At 38.9% G+C, this 23,009-nt stretch overlaps 1 protein-coding gene across 2 annotated transcripts; it reads left to right on the top strand.

The window, feature by feature from the left end:
- The first annotated feature begins 37 nt into the window (after window positions 1-37).
- On the top strand, window positions 38-22,775 carry mmel1 (membrane metalloendopeptidase like 1). Of its 2 annotated transcripts, XM_008408590.3 has the most exons (24): window positions 38-276; window positions 4,406-4,582; window positions 4,818-4,862; window positions 5,934-5,993; window positions 6,145-6,306; window positions 6,395-6,475; window positions 8,044-8,139; window positions 8,646-8,764; window positions 9,603-9,668; window positions 9,794-9,928; window positions 10,510-10,599; window positions 11,848-11,984; window positions 12,074-12,167; window positions 12,247-12,375; window positions 14,392-14,490; window positions 14,569-14,652; window positions 14,727-14,830; window positions 15,154-15,212; window positions 15,893-16,012; window positions 16,152-16,285; window positions 16,385-16,450; window positions 16,577-16,672; window positions 17,441-17,517; window positions 18,788-22,775. In XM_008408590.3, exons 2-24 carry the CDS (start codon window positions 4,426-4,428, stop codon window positions 18,885-18,887), a joined length of 2,310 nt encoding a protein of 769 aa, XP_008406812.1. In that variant the 5' UTR covers window positions 38-276; window positions 4,406-4,425; the 3' UTR covers window positions 18,888-22,775. The 2 variants fall into 2 exon arrangements, with proteins under 2 accessions (XP_008406812.1, XP_008406811.1); XM_008408589.3 differs by lacking the exons at window positions 38-276; window positions 4,406-4,582; window positions 4,818-4,862 and having other exon boundaries at window positions 5,660-5,993.
- Window positions 22,776-23,009: the final 234 nt, after the last annotated feature.

The following is a 23,009-nucleotide window of genomic DNA, read 5'->3' as shown; positions in this document are numbered from 1 at the left end:
CTCCTCCTCCCTCCCTGCCTCTATGCTGCCTCACATCTTCCCTGAGCAGCGGCAGCGGCAGCGGCAGCGGCAGCAGCAGCAGCAGCAGCAGCAGCAGCAGCAGCGGCAGCAGCAGCAGCAGCAGCACGCTGAACTGGATAACGTCTCCTGCAGCCGGCAGCACAGTCTCATTTCTCCACACACCAGCTCTGAGTGAATCCTCAGCAGGGGTGTTTGAGATATTAGCGCGCTGTGGGGGGAAACGGCTCAGGAACCTCTTCCAACCAACCTAAAAAGGTAAGACTCTCGCTCCAAAATACCTGTCGGCTCCCAAAGTGAGAGAGGTTAAAGTTGCTGCCTTTAGGGATCACACTCATGTCAGAATTGCTGCAGTCCAAAAAGAGATAAAAAACAACAAAAAAAACTTTCATTGGATTTCTATTTTAGCTGTTCTCACATCTTTTCTTTGTCGTGTCAAAGTGTAAGACAGAGAAGTCAGGGCTTCATGTTTAGAAGCAGCTTGTGGTCTGTGAATAAGAAGGAGTTTGTTGATTGCTGGAACAGCCTGACCTGAGTTAATCCTGTATTTTGTTTGCTTTATGGGGAAACGGTACCAGCCACTGATCCCTGTGTGAAACGTTTAGCGCAGATTAATCTAACTCACAGGGAAATGATCTCATTTCTGACCCTGTTGATCCCAAACCTGTTAGATTTTCACCCCAACACCTTGTTGCTTGGACATGTCGTCCATTTCTGCTCTTTTTATGCAAAAAAATACACAGAATTACTTGAGAACATCTGAGCACTTTAACTCCTGAAAATGCACATTTATACTTAATCTGTTTTGTTTTTGAAAACACTTCCTGCATGTGAAAAATGTTGTTCTGAAGGATGGCCTGAGTGCAATGAAATGTGTTTTGTTTAACCATATTTTAATTAATCTTTCAACCTTATTACATTTACAAGTTAAGAAGCATCTTAAACAATCAACTGAGCATCTGAAGTCCTCTTTACTCTGATGTATCAGTTGTGTTTTTTGCGTTTTAACATTTTGTTCCACCCTCTCCTGTCTCTCCTGAGTAGGATACTCCCAACAAATCTTTTGTCTAGTGAAACAAAGCTGGACAGAATGAAAATGTCAGCTCTTTTGTGGCTAATACCATCGCGCTTCCGCTCCAACATCCCCCTGACAGACCCAGAAACACAAAAACATTGATGATTTGACGATCCTGATGGTGTTTGGTGGATTATCCTCACCGTCTGTCCCTACAATTCAGCTTAAATGGGCTTAGTCATCTGAACTGAGCGCCAACATTGTATGTCATTGTGATAATTTTACACAGTCTGGAAATGTTTGCGCTGAAAAACACAAGAAGTAGCAAATCAGGCTCACCGTCAGAAAGTGGAGAGTCCGGAGTCAGTGGATCATTTTCTGTGTTTAGTTAATTCGGCTCAAGCATTAGATTTTAATGATATTTTTATGTTGTGAATTCAGTTGTCTGACAACTAACTCTTAAAGCATTTTAAACTTATTCTTAGGAGTTTGCAATGAAAAATGTTTGGATTATTTTCACAATTTTGGTGCACATTGTGTTTTACAATATTCACACCCCTTTGACTTTTCAGCATTTTGTTACTTTACAGCAGAAAACTTTTAAACTAGGTGGTTCATAATTGAGAAGTTATTGATAAAGTAGTCACTGATTTGAGATTTAAAAAACAAAGTCTGGTGTTTTGATTCCATCTTCGTTTGTTTTGATGTCTCTACCAGCTTTCTGCATCTTGAGTCTGAAGTTTTTGATTAATCTTCCTCACAGCTTACAGTAGCTCAGTCAGGAGTCAGTTCATGCCATTGATCTCAATTGAATCCAAGTCCAGACTTTGACTGGGCCATTCTAAGACTTTGGGGTTGTTGTGAACTTCCTCCCTTTTTCAGCCTCCAGAAGGTTTTCTTCTAGTTTTACCTCCATCTTTCTCCCCACAACTTCCAAGTAATTTCACTGTCCCTGCTGAAGGAAAGCCTCCACACAGCATGACACAGCCACTACCATGCTTCACAGTGGGGGTTGTGTTCTCAGATTGCCGTGCAATGTTTGCTGACCCATAGTAAACTGCAAACAAGACGTCTTGTGGCGTTCCTCCAGAGTCTTTTCAATTCTCCACATTTGTGGAGTGCAAGGCTGCAACCAGAAGAGAAATGTTTAGAAATGTTTCTGCAGTTGTCATGAGCCTTTTGACTTCTTCTCCAATTAATGTTGAACATCCAAGTAATGTTTGAAGTTGTGCCATCCTGTTACTGATTAAGTGACTTTGAAGGTCAGTTGGTTTTAGAGTTAAGGGATTTCATATTTTTCTTCATAAAATGTTTAAGAAACCAAATATAATAAAGTCTAGCACATTTTGTGACCTTATACTTCACAAAAGTACAAGTTTGTGGATATAATTTGGCTGTAATCTTCAGAAAAGTTTGAGTTTGCTCAGCTTGGATTCACATATGTGTATCTGTCTGACTTTCATTCAGGGTCACTCTGTGGGCAGCTGAAATATAAAATCAAACAGTAAAAGTTATCGTTCTATTCTTTTTTTTAAGGCTTATTACTGTTTGTGTTTTTACACTGAATTTACAGGATGAACAGATTAACGTTGTTTATACCAGTAACAGCACTGAGCTGCTTGGAGGCTTTTTTTATGTGTGTTTTTGTGAGTTTTAATCTCTTATTGGCAAAGTTTGTAAATGTCTGACCTCCGTTTTAGACGGATTATGGAGTGCTATAACTAGCTTTGACTTTCTGAATGTCACATTTTAAATTATTGGCTTACAAAGACAAATCAATCAAGTTTGGATGATGTCTCAGAAGCGTCCTGAGTGTGTTTATTAATGTAAATAAATAATTGCAACAAACACTGCAAACACCAGGTTATTTAAGTTTATGTTGTTTTCCTGTCTTTAATGTGACGCAGCAGGATTGTGACTGATCCAGTCTGAGGATGGCAGCGGATCCTCGACAGGCTCCATGCCGCTGTGTAATGCCATTTCTGTGCCCATGAGTATTCATCAGCAGGGACTAATGGGGCGCAGCAGTGTGAACCTCTGATTTACCGCCTGGCCACTGGCAGACCTAATGATAGGGCAACGCTGCTGGTTATGGAGGAAACAGGTGCTGCTGAGTGAATAGATAAAGAGAAACACTCAGCGACCGGTGATTGTTGTTTTGTCCTCTGCACAAGCGCTCATTTGCAATATTGTGCTCACACATATGTAATTATTATGCACAGAAATTAGCTTGCTTGAAGCAGAGTTATGTTTTTTTTCTGTTTATGCTTCTGTTTGAGAGCCAAAATGGGGCCAAGTACTTTAGAAATGGACAGACAAAGTAAGCTCACATTTTCTTTGTGTCAAGGTGTTTCCAGCATGAATGCCACATTCGGAGGACAATCAGTCGGCTCTCTCAGAAACAGAAGCACATGCTGAGCGACAAACCAGAAGTTTCTAAATCAGCTGCTGCACTTGCAATAATTACTAAGAAAGACTGAAGACTAAAGGTTTCAAAAAGTTGACCCTCTGAAGTCATCCCACATCCCAACTTCAGCCTCATTATTGAGAGGTTGATGGATATGAGCCAAACACAGACCAGGCTGTTCATCTTTTTTGAGAGGAAATGCAAATAAATGGTAAAAAATCTCTATAGACGCAAATGACAGGATGTTTTTTTATGATCTTGATGCTCATTTCACTTCTTGATGCAGGACCCATATTGCAACCTTTTATCTTATGGTTGCTTTGAGCCAAAGGTTTGTTCATTTGTATCCCCACTAGCCAGTACCGTAACAATGCCTGCTCTTCCTGGGATCCACACCATAAAAAAAGCATTTATTACGAAAACAGTTACACACACTTAGCATAATAAGTGCGTGTACGTGTGGAGGTTCAGTTTCATAATCATGTCTATTCGCCTTTGAGTTGTTCGTGTCACAAACCGGATTTAATGCAACTTATGTCACTTTGTCTTTTAAATAGTTTTATTACATAAATTCTCAGCTACTCCTACTAGGTAGGATTTGATACAGCATGTTTCGATTCCCTCTGACGCTTTTACAAAGTTTATTTGACAGAAACAAGGAGAGCTGAAACTTTGACAGCCTCCACTCATTGTGCATTCAGCAGCGACGATCGAGGCAGAAATAATCTGGATCTCTCTAGAAAAGAGCATCAGTCTGTGTTTGTGCAACAGGATGAACTCTTGAAGTTGTTGTAGGTGTTCAGTTGTGTGCAGCTGAAGCTCACTCGCTCCAGGTCAGCTGGCACAGTTTACCGATGGATCACTGCCTACACACGCACACACTCACACACACACATGCAAACACACGCGTAGAGGTAGCTCTGTGCCTGGATCATCCCACACTTTCACGGTGTCTCTCCCGCCAGAGCCGGCAGTTTGGAGGAATATGGGCAAATCGGAAAGCCAAATGGATATCATGGAGAAATCAAGTAAAGCTGTGAAGCGCCGCTGGACTGTTGCAGAGATCAGTCTGTCGGTTCTGCTGCTGCTGGTGAGCTGTGCCTTGGCAGGGCTGGTCGTCCTCTACACATCAGCTGTGAAAGGTAAAAGCTCTGTCACGATCATGCTGCAAACGTCCAGATGAGGAAGTAATAATCAACCAGTTTACGTCTTGTTTTCATGAAAAGGGTAGTATAATCACAGGCCGGATTGAAGCTAGTACCAGAGAACAATAATGATAATTATAATGGCATCAGTAGATGTTTGATGTAGAAATGTAACTGTTGAAAATCTGAACAATTCAACGCTGAGAATAATGTTGTTTTTATCCTTCATCAGAACAATCAAGCAGGCCGAGTGTTTCCAGGAGTTCAACAGGTGAAGGTGAGTCTGATGTTGGAAACTAAGCCTAGAACAGACATGTTTTCATATTCCCTGAAAGCAGGCACATACAAAGCTGGACACTCGGTGGTGCTAGAGCACCTGCACTTTTTCCCTCTGAAGAACAAAAAAGAGTCCTTTTGAAATTTAAGAAAACATTTTTACAGTGTCTTGTGTGGCACAAGTTAGTATTTCTGAATCTAAAAACCAATGTTACCAGTGCCCCACATTTTTGTAATTCTGCCTGATTAATCAATTTGTAATAATTTAGCCAATTTAATAAGGATTTTGTAAAATGCACTTAAAATGCCTCCTGGTTTGGATTTGATTTATTTTCTTTCATGTCCCTGAACCTCTTTGTAGGCGTTTACTTTTAAATAGGTGTCTAACAACTCTGGAATAAATTAAGAAACCACTTAAAATGATCAATTTCTCTGATTATATTTTTTGGTATATGAACATTGTTCTTTTATTCTGTGAACTACTGACAACATGTCTCTGAAATATCAAGCAAAAAAAATTTGTATTTATTTGCAGAAAATGAGAAATGGTCAAAATAATGAACAAGATGCAGTGCTTTTGACCTCAAATAATGCAAAGAAAACAAGTTGATACTCATTTAGAAACAACAATACTAATGTTTTAATTCAGGAAGAGTTCAGAAACCAATATTTGGTGGAAAAACCAGGAGGTTTTTTAATGGGGTTCAATGCAGTGGGCTCTTCATTTCTCCAGCCCGTTTATAGGTATTCTGTTTCAAATTTATCAAATTGTTCTCATCAGTTTTATTTAGACAATGTTTTTTTTTTTTTTAAATGAAAGCTCGCTTGAAATATTTTCTTGTGCATGTGTGCAAACTGTCAGTGAGATTAAGACAAGGTGCCTTTTTGCACGTGAGCCCCTGTCCCTCAAAATGTCTGTGCATGCCACTGCCTGGGAGAAGAGCTTTTTTGGCTGCAGAGCTCGTCTTCCAAGCATCAGCTGTTACACAACAGCATCTTCCCTGTCTCAGCTGGGGTGTAACAAAGAGTCCGCTCCGCTCTTTCATAATTGCTGACACTGTTTGTTTCCCAGGCCAGATGTTTTGCTCCAACCTGAACAATGTGTGCACGACTCCAGACTGTGTCACTGCAGGTGAGATGAGCGCCCTCGTCACCCTGACCGCTATTTTATTTTGAAAATAAAGTAATCTTTCATCCCCTGTGAAAACCACATGCAGAGACACGTGTGAATCCTTACTTCTGTCTCTTTTTTTTTAACCACTCTCGCTTTTCTCTCTGTGCAGCTGCTCGGCTCTTGCAGAACATCGATGACTCTGTGAAGCCTTGTGATAATTTCTACCAGTACGCCTGTGGGGGTTGGCTGGAACGGCATGTCATACCGGAGACGAGTTCCCGCCACAGCGTCTTTGACATTCTGAGGGACAAGCTGGAGATTGTCCTCAAAGGTCAGCGGGGCTTAACCTTTGGTGCCGAGTGGGCCGCAGCATTTGGAGAGCTTCGCTAACGCAGGAAGTGTTTGTTTTGTTGTTGCAGGTGTTCTTGAGACAGAGACTGAGCAGGACAGAGACGCCATCAAGAAGGCTAAAATCCTTTATAGCTCCTGCATGAATGAGAGTAAGATTTTCTTTAAATGCAGTTAAGAGGAAACTTTGGTGCTATTTAGGTCAGCAATATTCAGCTCTGATTGGAGAATTATAATTCAAAATGTTCTTATTTAAAGAAACTATTTACATTTACGCAGGTACATTTACTTTACTTTTTATATGAAAAAAGGCTTTCAGAAGTTTGCTGTTCTTGAGTAATTTTATTATGAAGTATTTCTATTTTTACTTGAGTAAAATTTCTGGTTTCTCTTCCCACTGAATGAAGAACAAACATGTTTTAACAAAAAATTCAACAGACGCAGACACACACCTGCAGTTTTTGTTAAAGTTTTTCATTGAAAGAAACTGATTTGAAAATCATTTTGCCTGATTTTGCTATATTTTTGTTATTTATATGAATTGTTGTCATTTTCTTTCATACATTTTTTTGGTCCGTCTGATGAGGTAATTTTTAAATGTCAAATTATTAGTAATTTTGATCAGTTACTCAGTACTTGAGTATACATTTTACTCTCACTTTAACTTTTACTTGAATAAAAATATGTCAAAGTGGTAATTTTTGTTGTAAAGCTTTTGCTCGTTTACATTTTTCTTCTGCTTTTTCTTTTTCGGCACACTTAAGTGTTTCAGGTCATCAAACACATTTTATTGTCAAGTAAACCTGAGTGAACACAAAATGTGGTTTTAAAAGGAAATCAACATATCCAGCCTAACTGGGCCAAATGTTCCTTAAAACTGGTTCTTCCATCCAGTGGCAACATGCGTTTGAAATGGCTGGGAATGAGACTTTATATCACTGTGACCAACTTTTCTTTGCAGAATTGTTTTAACTGCGAAGACCCATTAAATACCGATGGGTTTTGGAGCATTTTAGTAGCCTGTTTAAGGTTCTTCCAGAGAAAATAATGGGATGCAAGACCACACTTTGGCATGGCGCTATATCTATGCCAGCAACATGAGCTCAAAATACTTTTTTTTTTATGTGCACATATAACAATTAGTGATGTACGCTCCACTCTGACTGTCCTTCTCTGACCTATGTTTGTGTTACGTAATAGAACCACACCACCAGCTAATCACAGATCGTTTTACATTTAATCAAATACAACATTTCTAAATTTCTTGAGCTACCATGAGACAAATATCTCATGAGTTTAGAGTCAAATTGATGGCCAGATGTTCTCATTCAAGATTTTCTGTTTGAGAGCAGATTTTACTGAACTGTCAGTGACTCTGTTTGAAACCATGAAACAGCAAAAACAGAAGAAATCTGAAAAGAGCGAGGGCATTTTTGCATTGATTTTAGCGGACTTTGTATCAGCAAATGCCTATTTTTACCCAACTCCAATCACATGCAGTAAAACGTCCTGATTGGATCATCTCTACTCCAAGTAAAACAAAAGGCAAACACTGAACTCTGCCTGTCGTTAGTGAATGTGTCTGGTGCTGCTGACGGGATCAAACTGGCGCCTGCACATAATGACGTTTCTCAGAATGAAATGTTTCTCTTGAGATTTTTTTTTTTTTTTTCCCAGCGGTTCCTGTCAGCTCTTAAACATTTGTCTCTGTCCTGTGCAGGCCTCATAGAGCAGCGGGACTCACAGCCCCTCCTGAAGCTCATCGACAGCATCGGAGACTGGCCTGTGGCGTCAGAGGACTGGAACACCACAACAGGTAGAAATGTCTCTCCTAAACACTCCGACTCATGTCTCCTACCAGCTGGCAGCACATCCACACATCATCCCTCCTCAAACACTCGCATTCAGTCAGAGCTCAGCTTGCTATATTTGCGCCCAGCGGTTTGCTGAGTACATGCTTTGTTGGTGGGATCAAGAGGCCCGTCGAGGATGTTTTTTTGCGACGAGCAGTCAGGTGTGGGTTTCTGGAGGGTGGTGCGTGGGCAGAGGAGCAAGTCCTCAATCAGGACTCTGAAGCAGGCTTTAAATAGGCTGTGCTGCTCATCCTCGTGCTCCAGGCTCTTGCCACTTTAATTAAATGTAATCGTGGATGGTGGCTCAAACAGAATTAGGCATGCATAGCTGCATCTGCGCACAAGGATTTACTCAGAAAAGCCCCGTTAATTTGCAGCGGAGGCAGCTAGGTTTCTGCCGCCTTAATGTGATCATTTCCCTACAGCTGCCCACGTGGTTTGAAAGTTTTTGTTCTGGTTTTTACTTCAGGGGAAGCCTGGAGCCTCGAGGACACGCTGGCGATGCTCACGGCTCGTTTCCACAAGAAGGTGGTGCTGGACCTGTACGTGTGGACGGACGACCGGGACTCTCAGCGCCACATCATTTATGTAAGACAGCAGTTTGCTACAGCATTAACAACTAAAAACAACTAATAAGGCTGGGCTTTTTCCTCTTGGAATCGATTCAGTGTAAACCAAAAGGAACAACAAAGCACTTTATGAGAAGATTTTGTTTTATTTAACCATGTATTCTTAGGATTTAAGTAAAATATGCAAAAATGATGTAACAAAATCTCAAAATTCTTTCTGTTCTCTAAATTTAGTTTATATTATAGACATTTGTTTATAAAAAATCTTAAATAATAGGTTGGACAAGTGAAAAGACTTAGTTAAGAAACAGAACTGTGTCACAGTTTAAAAAGTGAATATATATAGAGAAAGGTGTGAAAAGGCTGAGGATCAACACAAACTACACAATCACATGTTTTACAGTATTTGCAGTAAAACAGCAGCATGAGGAAAAATCCAGACAAAATGAAGGAAGAAGAAAAGATGGAAGGTTTAAATACATTTGAATGAAATGGCAAACAACTCAAACTGTGGCTTCTTTCTAGAAAACCACAGCTGGCTCACAGGATGTGGAGTTATTGAATTTAATCATTGTTGTTTGATAGAGCAAATTAACACTTTTATTCATTCTGGATAATTGTTTGGCTTCTGGATGCAAGGAATGTTTCCAAAACCAAAAACATATTTGGAACTATTTTAATGCGTTAAATTTGCTCTTCACGTGGAAAATTTATACATTAAAAATTAAAGACTTTCATCTCCTTTCCTTTAGCAACAGCTTTAAAATTTGAACTGTGAAAACTGAAAAAAGAAAAAAATCCTCATAGCTCCTTGTCCTATTCTTTAATAGATGTTATTTGTTCTTGTTTTTCTTTAGATCGATCAGCCAGGACTTGGGATGCCGTCTAGAGACTACTATTTTAATGATGGGAACTACAAAAAGGTGACATTTTGCTGAAATCTTCCAAAAACACTTGAAATACACAAAAGTTTGGGGTTTTTGTGAAGAACATGCAGTTCATGCTGAAGCGTAAAAACAAACCAATAACTTCTAGGTTTGTGTCACAGGTTCGAGAGGCCTACCTACATTTCATGGTGTCTATTGCGAAAATAACCCGGGAGGATAAAAACTTGACTCAGGATGACGAGAGAGTCTGGGAGGAAATGATGCAGGTCCTGAAGCTGGAGACGGACATCGCTAATGTGAGTGAAGATGTGGATTCACAAAAGTAACATGGAGAAGAAGAAAACTAACATCCAGTCTCTGAAAAATGAAACTTCCAACTTTTATTTTGCTTGGAAACAAGAGTTTTTCAGGCTGTGGTAGATGTGACACTACCTCAGCAACTTTTAGTGAAAATTTTCCAGATACAATCATGAGCAATGTTAATCTAATGTGAGGTTAAGCCAGAAAGTGAAGCAGTCCAACCACATTATGAGACTCCAAATGGAAAAACCCAAAGCAGAGGACAATATTTTATAAAGCTCTATGGAAGCTGAAGTCTGCATTGGACTGTAAAACAAAAGAAATGTTTGTAAAGCTACTTTAATCATCTGTTCAGTTGACATTTAAAGTAGTGTAGGAGCTGATCCAGTGCTGTTCATTATGCTTTTCTCAGTTCAGGTCCACCATGTTTGAAATTGCAATCTTGAAATGTCCTGTTCTAGTTAGATGTGATTCTTTTTCGAAATAAGAAACTTCAACAAACTAAAGTAAGGTGAAAATGAATCAAAATATAAACACAAAGAGATTTTTTTACAGTTTTCCTCCCGTTTCTGGACAGGCAACATCACCAGCAGAGGAACGCCAGGATGTGACGGTTCTGTACAACAAAATGACGCTCGCAGAGCTGCAGAGCACGTACAGCTTTAACGTGAGCCGCATTTCTCTTTGGTCTGCTGCTTTGTGGGTCTGTCTGCTGTCTGTCCACTCATCAATCTAAACCAGACATTTTTCATGCACTATAAAAACGACACAGATCACACATTTTTTAAGTTTTAGGTCAATGAGGAAAGTAGTTTCTATTGGCAGAGTAGAGGTGTAGTAGTTTGGAGTCAGGTGTTTGCATACATTGAAATTACTATCTTTAAATAATTTTGAAAAATCTAAATGTATTTCAAGGTTATTTCTCCAAACACTGCTGTTGCATTATGGGGAAATCATCCATAAAATCAAAGAAAGTAATTTGTACCTCCAAGAGCCCGGGTCATCCTTCGAACAAAAGTAAAACACCCTGTGAAAATACTGTTAGAAGCTTTTTGTACCGCAAAACATGTCCTGTACTGACATGAAGGAAGAAGCCATTATTAGAAAAGAAACATAAAAAGCCGGCTTAGAGCTTGAAAATGTCCTCAGAGACAAATACCTTAAGATTTAGAGACATGCTCTGTAAGCTGGTGAAACTAAAGCTGAAGCCTTGGGCCACGATGACTCTCGTTAGGTTTTGTTGAAAAAGGGGGAAAGATGCATGCTTGAGAACACGATGCCAACTAGGAAGTACGGCAGTGGCAGCATCATGTTTGGGGGTGTTTTCCAACAGGAAGAACTGGTGTACCCCTCAAGTACATGGCATTACGCATCAGCGCAGTTTAAAAGACTAAATGTCACCTTTACCAAACTCTACAGAAGTGTATGTTCACATCTGACATTAAAGAAAGTTAAAAAAAAACAAGAAAATAGACACAAATTTAGTAATCCTAGGTGAAGTCCAACAAGACTATTAATCTTCATACAGTTTAATACCTCATATAATTTCATCCAGCCTTCATAAATGTTTAGCACCCACTGCCTAAACAGTTATGGAGTAATTCAGGCAGTGGGTGCTTTTGTAGTTCTTTTGTTGTCTGACTGATGAAGAGGAATAAAATCTTGGGTGAATTCTCGTTTCATGCACAGTGAAGAATCACCACTGAAAATGCCAAATGTTCTTATTTTCTCTCTACTTCTAAAATGTATTCACACTTAATCCAGGTAGTTCTTGACTGGAATATTAACTGGTGTTTATCTGTGAGGGTAGAAAATGTTTCACTGAAAGGCTAACACCAGAGAAATCTAGAATCATTTCTTTGTTGAATAAGAGTAAAAATATTGTAAACAGGTGGTCATTTTTTTTTCTTTTCAGGGTTTTAACTGGACACGGTTCATAAAAGGCGTTCTGTCGACTGTTTCCATTGACATCCAGCTGGATGAAGAGGTTGTGGTGTACAGCTCTCCCTACCTGGAAAAGATGAACGACGTCCTCTCCAGATACAGCATCCAGTTAGTCCACAGAAAAACCTGGAAGGGGAAATACTCAAGAAACATTGCGTCAAAGCAGCCACAGTTAAATCTTTTTGTTCATGTTGCAGGACTATGCAGAACTACCTCACATGGCAGCTCATCGCAGACAGAGTCAATAGCTTGAGCCGCCGCTTCAAAGACGCCAGGGCCCGCTACAGAAAGGTCCAAACAGCCGACCGTCACTCTGCCAGATGACCCGAGCCTGCTCCAGTGTAAGCTAACTGTGTGCACGTTTGATCAGGCTTTATACGGGACCACTGTGGAGGATGCTTCCTGGAGAGAATGTGTCCGGTATGTCCAGAGCAGCATGGAGAACGCGGTTGGCGCGCTGTACGTGCGCGAAACGTTTGCAGGAGAAAGTAAGCGAATGGTGAGTCTGTCGGGCTTCCTTCCATCTGCATCAGTTTGTGTCAGTGCTAAAGCCCTGAAATAAACGCAAAAGGTAAAAAAAAAAATCCTGCAATCATTCAGTCGGCTTGATTTACAATGCAGTGATTGTAGGAGTGCGACATATCCAATCTGAATGAAGTATATTTCAATAACGTTGCCATCTGTGGAACAAAATGTAGCAACGACAAAGAAAGCAAAACCACAGGAAGATGTTGTCTTATCTTTGATAAGCAGGAGCTTTTTAAGTTTTTGTTAAGCAACCAAGCACACACAAAACCACATCTAGCAGCAGCTGGAGGACAGAGAACTAACATGCATGTCTAAGCTGACAGCAGCATAACTGCAGAGATGAAATGAGCTCAGGATAACCAAACTCCTGAGACATGAGAGAGGCAGAGCGTCTAACTTTAACTTGCTGCAAACCGTCTGCTCTTCAGGAACACGTGAATGAGTTTCAAATGAGTTATTTCACTGCAGAAGAGTTAATCATGTCAAATAATGACTATAAACACTCGTCTTTATGAGGTATTTGAATTGTTTTAAGGGTTCCTTAAAGCTCAATCCTTTGACTCTACACTTTGTGGAAGAAAACACAAACCGTGCACAACATTTTTCCTTTGTATCATTTTATAAAAAGTTAAAATTAAAAGTAAAAATGTACATTGCAGACAGATTCGCACATTTATCAACACAATTGTAATAAGAGTGTGTGTGAGAAAGGATGCTTGGAGCTGCATTCATAATCTGACCACTCCCTCCTTTTTGCACATGATGTAGTCCTCGGCATTACAAACAGCCTTTTTAATTGTCTCATTATCTGTGTCCTAAATCATGAAGGAGGGGACCAAAGTAATTACCAGTTAAGTATTTGGTGAAATTGGGTTTCTTCTTTTTAGTATTTATTGATGCTGCGATCATAACTTTGGTTGCAGTCCGTTTTTTATGTGCAAATGATGAATCGAGGCCATTTTTATGTCCACTCCTTGCGAACGATGAGCTCAGATCCATAAAATAAATGCATGTGTATAGATGCTGAGATGCAAAAAGGGCAGGTCTTCAAACCTGTTAATGAACTGGGTGTATAATGGGTTTACTTTGGACTTTGCGATTCAGTAAATGTACAAAATAGAGGATTTAAATGCTTGCACTTCATCTGCATCCCCTGCGTTTCCAGTTTATTTAAAAGTGTTAAATTAATTTCTGTTTAATTCATCCAGCTGACTTGATTTGTTTCCCATCTTCTGGTTTTATGGCGTATCTGTGGTTTGTGAGTATCTAACCTGCAGCAGTTCAGAGTGTTCAACATTTATGAACAGATTTTTCTCCAAATCAAACTTTACACAAATAAATTTTTTTGTTTGATTTTTTTTTATATTTTCTGAACAGAACAGCATTTGTTTAAATACTCTGCCTGCTACCAACATGTGAGAATGTTTGGAAGATGAATGTGGCTCTCTTTCTGCTTAAGGTGGCTCTTGAGTTTTTATTGTTTTTACACTGGTGAATGCTTTTATCGTGTTGAGATTTACATGTAAAGTGCATTATAAATGAAATTGGATTTTTATTGCGTCATCTCGTGGACATCTACTTGCTTTCTCTGGGAAGTCTCACTGTCTTTATCACTTGTTTTAGTAATAAAATAAGAAGTTGAAACAAATAAAAGATTAAAATATTCTGTTAAAAATTTAGAGTTTTGCTCCGCTTGCACTTGATAATTCTCACCGATTATTCAGCCCGGACTCACAAGTTAGCTATTAAATCCCACTAATAAACCAATAAATAAATAAATTAAAACATAATAGAGTTTTAAATATGTCAAAATCAAGTGTTTGCTGGACAAGTGTGGCGTTAAAACTGTATTCATCAAACCAAGGCATGAACCATTTACACTAAGCTGATTATGGAAACACTAATCTATTCTTTTAAATGAATTTAGTATTCCTATGTGCAGCAATGAATGCAATCTGTTTTATATTTTCATGCCTTGTTTTCACAGGTCAGTGACCTCATCAGTAAGATCCAGACGGCTTATGTAGAAACCCTGGAGGAGCTGAGCTGGATGGACGCACCATCCAAAGAAAAAGCAAGAGAAAAGGTACGAAATGAGGAGAGAGGTGGGGTGAATTTTAAAAATGCTTCAGAAAATTACCCAAGCTGCTTTGACTCTGTGCAGGCAATGGCTATAAAGGAGCATATTGGCTATCCAGACCATATTCTGCAGGAAAGTAACCAGAAGTTAGACGAGGAGTACGCTCATGTAAGTAGACAACGAGGCTGGTTTCCAGTCTGTTCTGTCTGAAATATTGACTTATCCCTGATTTCTTTTTGTAGCTAAACTACAGTGAGGAACACTACTTCGAGAACATCCTGGAGAACCTTAAATCTGAAGCACAGAAGAGTCTGAAGAAGCTCAGAGAGCCGGTGGATCCTGATCTGTAAGTGGCAGATTCCTCAAAAACCCCAAAATGACGGGCTGATGTTCACTGGGATGCTTTAGTGCTTTTAGCTGGAGAACATCCTAAGCATGCAGACAATGCAAACCTTCTCCTCTCTGCTGCATGTATAATCAAAAAGGATGCACTTAGCTGAAAGAATATGCTGCTGATGCTTTTATAGTCAGTGTCACTGAGCTGAGCATTAAAAGGAGTTGTTTTGGTCAGCTTCCTTTAATGGTTTTACAGAATAATATCTTTATTTTCAAGAGAAAATGTACAAAATGCATTTTTAAAAAAATATTCCTCTTCACATCTCTCCTCAGGTGGATCATCGGTGCTGCTGTGGTGAATGCATTTTACTCACCAAACAGAAACCAGATAGGTGAGAGGTTCACTGCGATAACAGGGGCTACGTCAGTGGCTTCCACTGCGCTTTGAGACAACATTCATACATCGTGAACTTTTCCACATTTTGCAGCGTTTCACCTGCAAAGTTTGAAATATTTCGGGGGAATTTTATGTGACAAACCGACACAAAGTGATGCAGGACTGTGAAGAGGGAAGAAAAACATGGAGGGTTTCAGTTTCACAAGTGTGCTTTTGCATTCATACCCCTCTGCTGCCCCTAAATAAAACCCAGAGCACCAAACTACCCTCATCCATTATGGACACTGTTCTACGAACACCTCCAAAGTTTGTTGGCAAATAACAAGCAACACAGCAAGAAACACAGCAGAAAGGACAACATTTGTTGGGCATTTTAAAGCAGGGTTAAGTTATAAAACAATATTATCAAAAGGTTTGAGCATTTCACAGAGCTCTGAAAACTGAGCATCATTATAAGCACACCATCTGTTTGGCTGTGAGGATGTGATTCCTCAGCCGTAGTAAAAAACCTGCAGCTTTATTTCCATGCAGTTCTGAAAAGGCTGCACCATAAAATTACTTGAAGATTGTGTTTACAACAAAACCAAAAGTGGAAAAGCTTACGAGGTTTTCAAACCCCTCAGTCAGTTTTCACTGAGCATTCAATTCATCCTCTGCTTTTTTCTGTGTGTCCAGTGTTTCCAGCAGGAATCCTGCAGCCGCCTTTCTTTAGTAAACATCAGCATCAAGCTCTTAACTTTGGGGGAATAGGAATGGTTATCGGACATGAGATCACTCATGGATTTGACGACAACGGTGAGATTAGTAGTGATGATTTACCCCAGATAAAATGATGATTAAAAAGGAAAAATGTTGCTCCAGTTTTTTTTAAATGCTGCCTCTCATGTTTACATGCATCATGTTTGCTTACCTACGACTGACGTCTTGTTTTCAGGGCGCAATTTTGACAAAGATGGTAACATGCTGAACTGGTGGAGCAATTACTCAGCTGACCACTTTAAGGAGCAGTCACAGTGCATGGTGCAACAATACGGCAACTTCATCTGGAACCTGGCAGGTGGACAAAATGTAAGCCTTCTGTTTTTGGCGGAGTGTTTCTGTTTTGACAGTAATATCACGCATTATGTAACCACCGGAGGGTGTTTATGTTTGTCTGGCTGATTGCAGGTTAGTGGAATCAGTACTTTGGGGGAGAACATTGCAGACAATGGAGGGGTTCGTCAAGCCTATAAGGTAGATGTCAGCCGCCCAAAAAAGCACATGCGACTGCTTGAACTTCAACAAGTAACCCCACGTATCTCATAATTAGCTGCCTGCTGACCTGCAATGGGTTTTCTAAGTGAAGGTGTGTGTTTACAGGCTTATCTAAAGTGGGTGGAAACAGAAGGCGAAGAACCTCGGCTGCCTGGTCTAGACATGGATCATAAACAACTTTTTTTTCTAAACTTCGCTCAAGTAAGTGACGAGGAAACATGAACTAAAACAAAGGATATGACAGAAACAGAAACTAAATCAATAACAATATATATCGCGACAGACACGTGATCGGTATCAATATATGACATTCACTAAACTCTGATCAAGAACCGCACAGCATTCTGGGAGATTCAGACAAAGGAACAGCTTTAGCTGCTCAGTCTCTTATCAGCCAGCTAAGCAAGGTCGGTGGAATCAACTAGCTCACTCTTTGGTTACCTAGCAACTCGCTCACTCTTTGGTTACCTAGCAACAACCTGTTGAGTAACTGCCGCAGCAGTAGCAGTTTAAGGTCCCTCTATTGTGCCTCATAATTGCTTAAAAATAAAAGAAAAAAGCAACAACATGGAGGTCATTCCACCAGCTTGGCAGTATTTAAGATATTTTAAACAAAAAAACAAATCAATAATTATCAATATGGGCTGATATGAAACGATTACATTATGTGTCAGAAGACGGCTTAGGAAATAATAATACCAAAAAAATAAAAAATAAAAATAAAAATAATTTGACTAAAAGGGCACTTGGGGGCAAGGAGCAAAAGGGGCAGGTGCTCAAGCACCCCCAGGTCCCTCCTGCACGTGCCTGCAGAAACGGATCTGTCTTTGAAACAAGTCCAGTTTGAGTAAAGTTTGAAAGTTCTTTAAGACTTTAATTACTTCAAAATGTTCAAAATTATTTAAGAAATATGAACTGTACCTATGTCTGCATAATAAACTCTCTGCTAATACAGCTTTATTTGTCCAGGTGTGGTGCGGTGCCTATCGGCCAGAGTACGCCAGCCAGTCCATTAAGACGGACTCACACAGTCCGTTAGAATACAGGTAACATAAAAACTGGGAATTTTATTTATGCAGCTTGAACTTTGTTCTGCGTTGTCATGTTACAAAAACAAACTTCATTTAGCTTTATTGTACTTTCAAACTTCAAAAATAATCAACATACAGTGCAACTAGCTGTTCTGTGAAGTAATCAGAGGTTTGTTAGAGAAAATGAGCGATCAAACAGAACCAGGGACAAGAGTTCAGAGAAGTGTAAAACAGATTTAGGTTACAAATCTTCTAGCTTTGAATATTTAACAGAAATCTTTTCAGTCCATCATCTGAAAATGGAAAAGGTGTAAAAGGGAGGAGAACAGCAATCAGAGAAGGAGTCAAAAAGTCCGATAACGACTTTGGAACAATTGCAGAAGATCAGAAAATCTGTGAACAGGATAACTGGTAGTTGCAAACTGCACAAACCTGACTTTCATAAAGAAGTGATAATTAAAAAAAATCAAAAATTAAATTACCACAACGTGAGAAACAGTACGGGGTAGAAGACTGAACCAACATTCTGGGCTCACCAAAAAGTCACCAAAATTCTTCAAAAAGTCCTTAGATTAGATGAGATTAGAAATAGTTTATTAACTGCTGTAACGTTGAGAATGTTGTGATTCGCAACGTTACCAATCCAGCAAGTAAAAGTTAATACAGATTACAAATGAGATGACGTTTATTTAAAGAGATTTGTAAGAAGTCACAAATGCTGCAATCTGCAATAAGTAAAACATGGTGATGGCAGCATTAAGCTGTGGGGAAGCAGTGCAAGTTAGAGGCTGTAAAGACTTGAGACTAGGGAGGAGGTGTGCCATCCAGCCAGCAGAAAGGTTTGGATGAAAACATATTCATGTGTTAAAATGGCCTAGTCAAAGTCCAGATTTATATCTAATTGAAAATCTGTGGGAAGATTTAAAAGTACATTTTCAGAAATGCAAGCATTTTAGTCTTATGATTTGCAACATGTTGATTCAATAGGATGAAAAAATGCACTCCACACATTTCAGATTTTTTCATGACAAAACATTTTAAAGTGTTATTTTTTTCTTCCACTTCATGCACATAAAATCTAAATGAAATATGTTGGAGATGTGACATAACAAACTGTGCAGAAGAGTCTGAATGCTTTGGCAAAGCTCAAAGTGCTCAATCATTGGCTAATTTACATCTCAAACTGTTTTATTTACAAGCTAATTTGTATGGTGAAAATCCTTTTTTTATTAACCCGTCTAACGTTTCTTTTCATTCTTCGTGTATTTGCTCCTCTCGTCCTCAGAGTGCTCGGATCTCTCCAGAACTTCGAGGCCTTCTCAGAAGCCTTCCAGTGCCCGATAGGCAGCCCCATGAACCCCGAGCAGAAATGCCGCGTCTGGTAGAAATCCCAAAACTCTTTACCTTCGGCAACTTAAATCAAAAGAACAAGTTTTGCTTTTTAAGAAACAAATGATTCAGAATTTATCTGACGCAGAGCGATGACTCAAACTTAGATTCAGACGTGTAGATGTAAAAAGCCTGTACGATATCCTGGACTACACCCTTGTTTCCTACTTGCCTGAGTCTCGTCTCGAGCTGGAAGAGTTGTCTCCTGCTAACGGAGGTCACTTGTTCTTTTTCTCGCGCCCTACTAAAGAAACCAAGTGGGTAGATGAATGAAAAGTCTACATTTAAAAACACAAACCCTCCTGAGAGGGTTGGAGCCTAAAGGTTTTGATGAACAAACCATTTAAAAGTATCTTTTATACACATCTTTCTGATTTATCTGGAAACATCTCGGCACAAAGTTGGCTTTGTTAGGTCTGATATATTGATTCTTGGGACATTTGCAGAAAAAAAAAGGATAGAGCAAATCTCTTTTTTGAAAGGGTATAAAATAAATGAAGGGAGCTTTGCTGAAGTACAGCTACAGTGAATTAAACACTCAGAAGGTTTTGGTCACTGTAACGTGAAAACAAATCACCTAAAGACTTTAAGACTGTTAAATCTTTGCAGCTTTAAGTTTTAAATTAGCATTAATACAGAGTTGCAGCTTTCCATATTTTTACACTAACTGTTTCTCCGTTTCTGCAGACAATTGTTAGCCCAAACTTTATTGCAAAAATCAGCAAGAAACCACAGTCCGCTTTTTTTTTTTTGGAAGATGCTTGCAGCCTGCAGCTTTAAAGCTTGTTCAGTACCCATAAAAGTCGTAGATTATAAATGAGAAGTTCTGCCAGTTTGGACTTTAAATCAAAGTAAGTCCAGATGCTTGAGGGTGGACGCCTCCCACTTACAGTGTTTTATTCATTCTCACTTGGCCGAACAATTAAAACTTCTGTTCAGCTGCCGGGTCATCTAACTTGTATAATATCTGCTACAGAATCCCAGCTGATTTGTTGGGAAGCTTCTCTCCTGAGAGGAAACAGGATTACAGGAGTTCTAGCCTCGGTGTTCGGCTGCCTACATGAAAGGAAACGGAAACTCCTGATGCTGAAGTCTTTCCCCTTCTGATCTCGCACTGATCAGCTCTGTAAGATGAAAGGAGCGGTGAAGTGTGCCTAAATGAGCGTCCGCCGCCGCCGCCGTAGGCAGCATCACTGAGGATTGTTGCCATTAAGGAGAGCGGCCAGGACCAGGACTGTTATTTTCTACCCTTATTAGCAAGTAATGACAGGAGAATAAAACCCGAACCAACATCGTCTTTCAGATGCTGGCTGAGCAGAACTTTGACAACGGACGGCTGGTTAGAATATTTGCTCTTGGTGTTAAATTTAGGATGCCTTGGTAAACTAAACATGACTGTTAGGTCTCGACAGAGGCTGCATTATTGAATGTGAACACTGATCATTTATAGTCTTCACCTCCTGGCAAATACTGTTGTGACACGCATGAGCGGGTAGGGAAATACAGACGACAGACGGATGTCCTCATAAAAGCTGATGTGTGTACAGCTAAATATCAGATGCATCTCAGTAAATCAGTTTATCGTCATAAAGGTGCGTTATTTTAGTAATTAAGTTTATAAAGTGGAACCTTTATAAATTTTAATTGCACAGAGGATGATATATTTCAAGAGTTTGTGTTAAATCTGATGTTTATTACAACTAATCCATCGCCTGTACCCACTTAGCAGAGACAGAGGCATGCATGCACACTCTGTCTCCTAAAGGCAAATTACAGGAACCATTTAGACAACTTAGCGTCTAAAATACCCAGAGAGAACTCATCCAGGATAATTCTATACCTGAAAATGTTAAAGAAAAAAAATCACAAACTTTAAAGATTGTGCTTATCCATGTTACTTTGCATCTTCTTTTAATCCTCTATTTTCCTTCCACTAAACTTTCCACTACTATGCTTGGATGTGAACAGCCTTGAATGTGAAGGCGGTCTGTGTCTTCCCCATTATTTTTTAGGCCGTAACATGAAATTATTATGTTAAATATTTTGTTATTGGTCTTATAAAATAGTGTAAGTTTGTCCAAAGTTTGAATTTAATTGCTAAAATGAACTTTTCAGTGATATTCTAATGTACTGAGATGCAGCTGTCAAGTTAATGTTTGACATTTGGGAAATATTATCCACTTAATATATAATTATATTTCAAATGACTATTAAAAATGGAGGGATGCTTACTCTAAACATTCATACATGATCTGATGCTGGTTGGTGCAACTAGAGAGAAATGTGTTGCTCTTCAAAGGAAGTTGTTTTGTTTAGTTTTCCCCAAATCTTACCACCAATGGATTTGCTGATGATGCTGTGTGTAAAGGGAAATAACCCAGATGTTTTTGTTTACCATTTGTTTGTTACATTTTCACAGTACACCAAAAATACAGCAACTTCCACAGTTATTGTTCACAGTGTATAAAACCCCTTCCAATGAATTTACATTTTATTCTGGTTGCATAACCTTCCACTAAGAAAGAGAAAAAAACACTTTAATAGAACTAAACTTAATTAGCTGGTGAAAAATTGTATGTTGTAAAATAAAAAAAAAAACAACCTTTGTTTAGTTTTGGGCATTTCTTTTAAATCATTATCCTGTTGGAAGGGGAAACCTACTTGCAGAGACAATAAGACATAATTCAAGATGACCTGATTTGTCAAACAGTTTATGATACAATCTACTCTGTAGGGACTTCAGAAGAAAAATAGGCCCACAGCATCACAGATCCTCCACCATACTTTACTTTGGACATCAGCATCTTAGTTTCATATGAGTAAAGACCCTATTTTTAATTAAAGTCCCCATAGTCTTTAGCAAACTCCATATGGTTACGTTTGTGATAGTAGGACAGAAATCATATTTTTGTGGAATGAAATCCATACAATCATGCTGCTATAATGGTAATTTGTGATAGTTTGCTTCAGATATTTTATTTTTCTCTTATCCTCCTCATTTGGTGTAAAATCAAGATAAACCTGCATCCTGAAACGCCTACAAACCAGCGGCTAAAGAAATAAACTTCATTATATTTAAACCCCAGGGAAGCAAAGTCCCCAGATACAAGTATAAAAAGTATATTTTCTGTGTATTCTGTGACTTTTTAAGTTATTGCACTCTCCAGGTTGGAGAGCCTTTATTTTTGTGATCCATAAGTAAGGAAACTCCCTTATGTTTGGAGTTTGTATAGTTTGTAACTGAACACATTAATCTTTAGAAAGGCTAGCTTTTTGTGCTAGGCTAAGCAAAGCTAACCATCAAGTAGAACCAGCTTCAAGCATCCTTCTGATTAACTTCTCCTACAAATATTTCCCAAACTGTCAAGCAGTTTCTTTAAAAGCAGAAACTTGTTATGGGTGGAGGAAACGGAGCTGGAGGCTAAATTTGAAGTTGTGATGCAGCTTTGGATTGCTGGCAGAGGATCAACGAGTTTGATTCTTGTATATTTTTCCTTAAAAGCCGTGCAAATGTTCTTGACTGAACACAGAGTTTATATAAAGAAAATGTGTTATTGTTGATTGTGAATAATGCCTGAGCCAAATCAGGTAAAATAGTTTTAAGTTTTTGTCTCACATTTAACTTACATAGTGAAAATGTTGCTTTGAAATCAAGTACAAATGCATTTATTTTCTATATACTGTATTAATCGGTTTCATCTGTACACCCTTCAAAGACGATTATTTATCTAAAGAAATATTTATCAAGTAAAATTGTTGCTTTGCAAGACTTCAGATGTAAAAGATGTTTCTATGAATGTTCCTGCTGCTATGTAATTATCTAGACGGCTATTTTTGTGACTCCGATCTGTAATTATTGCTATTAAAGTGACTGTCTCCACTGGTGCAATATCAAGCGTCTGCTTTATACGTCTGCTCTTTATACATTCATTTTAATGAACAAGTACTTACCAGAATATAAAAAAAGACAATATTTCAATCTTTTTTGTGCCTGATTCACTGGTGGCTCTGGATCCACTTCCAAACACTGTAATTAGCAATAATTACCTGCGATTTAAAAACTTTATTCACATTTGATATGAGAAACATCCTGCATAATTCAACAATTCACCTTTTCT

The sequence above is a fragment of the Poecilia reticulata genome, chromosome 5 (assembly GCF_904066995.2).
Source record: "Poecilia reticulata chromosome 5, P_reticulata-male-v2, whole genome shotgun sequence".
In the NCBI taxonomy this organism is placed as follows: domain Eukaryota; kingdom Metazoa; phylum Chordata; class Actinopteri; order Cyprinodontiformes; family Poeciliidae; genus Poecilia; species Poecilia reticulata.
This window is presented reverse-complemented; position numbering and strand designations above follow the sequence as displayed.

Excerpts from the sequence above, each read along its gene's own strand:
- mmel1 (XM_008408589.3), top strand. The coding sequence starts at position 5,675 with ATGAAAGCTCGCTTGAAATATTTTCTTGTGCATGTGTGCAAACTGTCA. Across the intron at positions 16,013-16,151 it reads TCATGGATTTGACGACAACG|GGCGCAATTTTGACAAAGAT; the intron begins GTGAGATTAGTA and ends TCTTGTTTTCAG. Across the intron at positions 16,451-16,576 it reads GGGTTCGTCAAGCCTATAAG|GCTTATCTAAAGTGGGTGGA; the intron begins GTAGATGTCAGC and ends GTGTGTTTACAG.